The 3,199-nt window shown below is 44.7% G+C and overlaps 1 protein-coding gene across 1 annotated transcript in view; it reads right to left on the minus strand.

Moving 5' to 3' along the window:
- ZNF395 (zinc finger protein 395) overlaps nt 1-3,199 on the minus strand; it is a 14,225-nt gene that overhangs the window by 8,519 nt on the left and 2,507 nt on the right. The window contains exon 3 of the mRNA XM_021716823.1: nt 992-1,101. Within this exon, the coding sequence (XP_021572498.1) occupies nt 992-1,101 (110 nt within the window). The remainder of the gene's footprint in view (nt 1-991; nt 1,102-3,199) is intronic.

Below are 3,199 nucleotides of genomic sequence, written 5' to 3' on the forward strand. Positions count from 1 at the left end.
AAATGGCTTGTGCTCACAGAGGTGGCATGCAATCCTAGGTTTCACCACTAGGTGTCTTCATAGCACAATGACTTCCTCTAGCAGCCGTGTCGCTGACAACAGGCCTGAGTCAAGTAAATAAATTTGCTTTTTCTCTCCTGTATATTTACTTTCTATCTAGGAAGATTACTTATGAGGGATTCTTTAAAAGGCCACTTTCCTCCTGGTATGTGCTCAGAGCCAACTCCACATTTTTCTACAGGCTTTTAAGTAGTTTGCAATTCAGCTAGGTCTCACCCATGAAAAGTTCTTCCTTGGGAATAAGGTAAACCAACCCCATAAATGAACAAATTTCCAAAACAAAACAAAAAAATTCAGGTTCATTACTAGTCTTGTCAAACTACCAACAGACACCCAGAAACCTTTCTTCTCTCCAAATTACTGATAAGGTATTATGGGGTCACAAGTATAAGAATTTTGTTTTGATTTATAAATTGGCCTTGAAACTACTGGTTTTTATTCAGCGATTAGGTTTATTTTAGATTTTAGCGCATTTATTTCAAGTCCTCATCCCATAGGCCCACACTAATTTATGAGGCTGAGTTAGGTGCTTGGAACAGGGGGCATGCATTTTCTGAGGCCACAAGGGAACTATTCCATATATTCCTATGCTTTGTGAACTAAATATTCCCCTACTGGCCTCGTTCGGGCCCCTCCCAAGCGAGCCCCGCACTCACTCGCCCAGAAGAACTGACTCAGGTGGTGACTGTGACTCGGACCCACACTCAGTCACCTTCACAATGCACCAGGGAGCTTCTCCCCAGATGAGGAAACTGAGGAAAAAGAACGGGAGCATCGACCTCCCTGGCATTCAGCCAGCCTGGGACGCCGGTGAGAAGAGCCTCCCAGAAATCCTACTGCCAGGCCGGCGATTTTGGCGATGAGCTGCTCAATACAGAGGATGTCCGTTATGGCTTCCGCCATGCCCAGAACCCAGTTAAGTCTCACTCACCAGAGAAGTTGGCCTCGGCCCCAGGGGGACTCTGCACAACGGGGCTACAGGACAGGGACGTCAGCACCATGGCCGCCATCATCTCATCCATTTCCACTGCATCCGACTTCCTGGGTTGAAATGGGTGAGCAGGAAAGGTGACTTCCTGGGACAGTAGGGTCCACAGTCCCCGCAGAATGAGACACCACTTCCGGTTATTTGTGTGTGACCACCTTCCACTTCGGAGCTGCCCTCCACATTCCTACTCCCATGGCCAGTATGTGCTCGGGAACATGAGCTAAATAAAGCATGAGGGTCTCCCTTCATCCTTCGCGAGGGACACTCATTCTGACAACCCCTATGTAAGCCGGTAGGTCCCATCCCATTGCGGTCAGCCTGAGGTGGCTCCATTCTCCCCGGACTTTGCTTCCTAACTCTGTAGCTTAAAGGGAAAGTTTCATTTGGGGGAATGAAAAAAGAGTCAAAACAATGAAATGTAGCCACCCACTGGAACTCAAAAGATTACCTCCTACAGTTAAATGTAAGAGGAAACAATTACCTACTAACTGGGTTTCTTCTCCCCCCCCTCAAGAAAAATGATAAGGCATTCATTCTGACAGCTTCAAAATGTCAACAGAATCCATTACACAAGCCAATGAGCAAACAAACCAGAAAACGAAGGTAAACATCTCAATGCAAATCTCAATGCTTCTACAGCAGAGTTCTGTAAAAGTATACACGTAATTTTTTAAAAATCCATCTACAGTTACATTATCTGGAAGTAAAATTAGAGCTGCCCATAATCTGACACTAAAGTATTAGAAGAAGGTAGTTTAAAATCAACTTCTAGGTGATCTATGTTAAAGAACTATATTAGTTCCTTTTTACAATTCGGATCCGCTAAAATATGCGACTTGGGCTTGAAACAGCCAAACCAAGACTTAATACATACGTCAAACATATGAGCGTGCCCATTTTTGTAAGATCTTTGAATTTTCATTTCCACAGAATGGAAAAACATATTCCCCGCCAGCATTCCACTGAGTGCACAATCACAAATATCGTTTCTCGAAACACTGGGTCTGTTGTCAGTAACAGTAGCACTCACAGACACACACAGAAAGAGGTAGGAATGGCGTAACCAACCATCTCATATATAAGATAAGCTCAGATGGCAGGTTTTCTTTTTAAATCGTAAAAGACCAATGTGCATAGAGCATATAACATAGAAATTACGAGGTATACTATCAGGGAAAAGTCAGATCATAAAACTCTAAAGTAAAATAACGCACTCTTCATTCAACACCAATGGTTTTGAATATCTCAGCCAGGGGTCGGTGCTCTGTGGACTGAAAGCCAAATGGAGCCTGCAGCTTGTTTTGGGGTTGTCTGTTTTGTTTTGTTTAATTTTTGTAGAGACAGGTCTCACGATATTGCCTAGGCTGGTCTCGAACTCCTGAACTCAAGCAATCCTCTTGCCTCGGTTCTGCCTGTTTTTATATGGCTTGCAAGCTAAGGATGGTTTTACATTTTTCCATGGTTTTTAAAAATCAAAAGAAGGATATTATTTCTTGATATGCAACTCATGGAAATTATATAAAACTCAAATCTGAGGATCCGTGAATAAGATTTTACTGGCTCACACCTGTACCCATAAGCTTCTGAATTAAGTCACCCCCACAACAATGCTGAGAAGCGGTGACAGAGACCGGCCCACAAAATCTCAATTATTTACTGTCTGGCCAATTCGGAACAAGTGTGCTGACTCACTGTAAGCCATTTCTTCGCTGTCTCTTACCATGAAAAAGAAAGGTAGGTGAGGAGTGCGGGGGAGAGAAACAGCCCTTTGGCAAACCAAAGATGCGCAGCACCCTTAGTAGAATTATGGAGAAGAAAGGCCCTTCTGCCGGGCATGGTGGCTCACGCCTGTAATCCCAGCACTTGGGGAAGCTGAGGCAAGAGGACTGCCTGAGCCCAGGAGTTCCAGACCAGCCTGGGCAACATGGCGAGACCTTGTCTCTACAATAAATCAAAAAATCAGTCAGGTGTGGCTGCGTGCGCCTGCAGTCCCGGCTACTTGGAAGGCTGAGGCAGAAGGATCACTGAGCCCGGCAAGTCGAGGCTGTGGCGAGCCATGATGGTGCCACTGCACTCCAGCCTGGATAACAGAGTGAGACTCTGACTCAAAATTTACAAAGAGGCCATTCTGGTTTTCTTTTCTTTTTTTTT

Source organism: Carlito syrichta, unplaced genomic scaffold, assembly GCF_000164805.1.
Source record: "Carlito syrichta isolate Samal-C Ts95f unplaced genomic scaffold, Tarsius_syrichta-2.0.1 Scaffold308976, whole genome shotgun sequence".
NCBI classification, from domain to species: domain Eukaryota; kingdom Metazoa; phylum Chordata; class Mammalia; order Primates; family Tarsiidae; genus Carlito; species Carlito syrichta.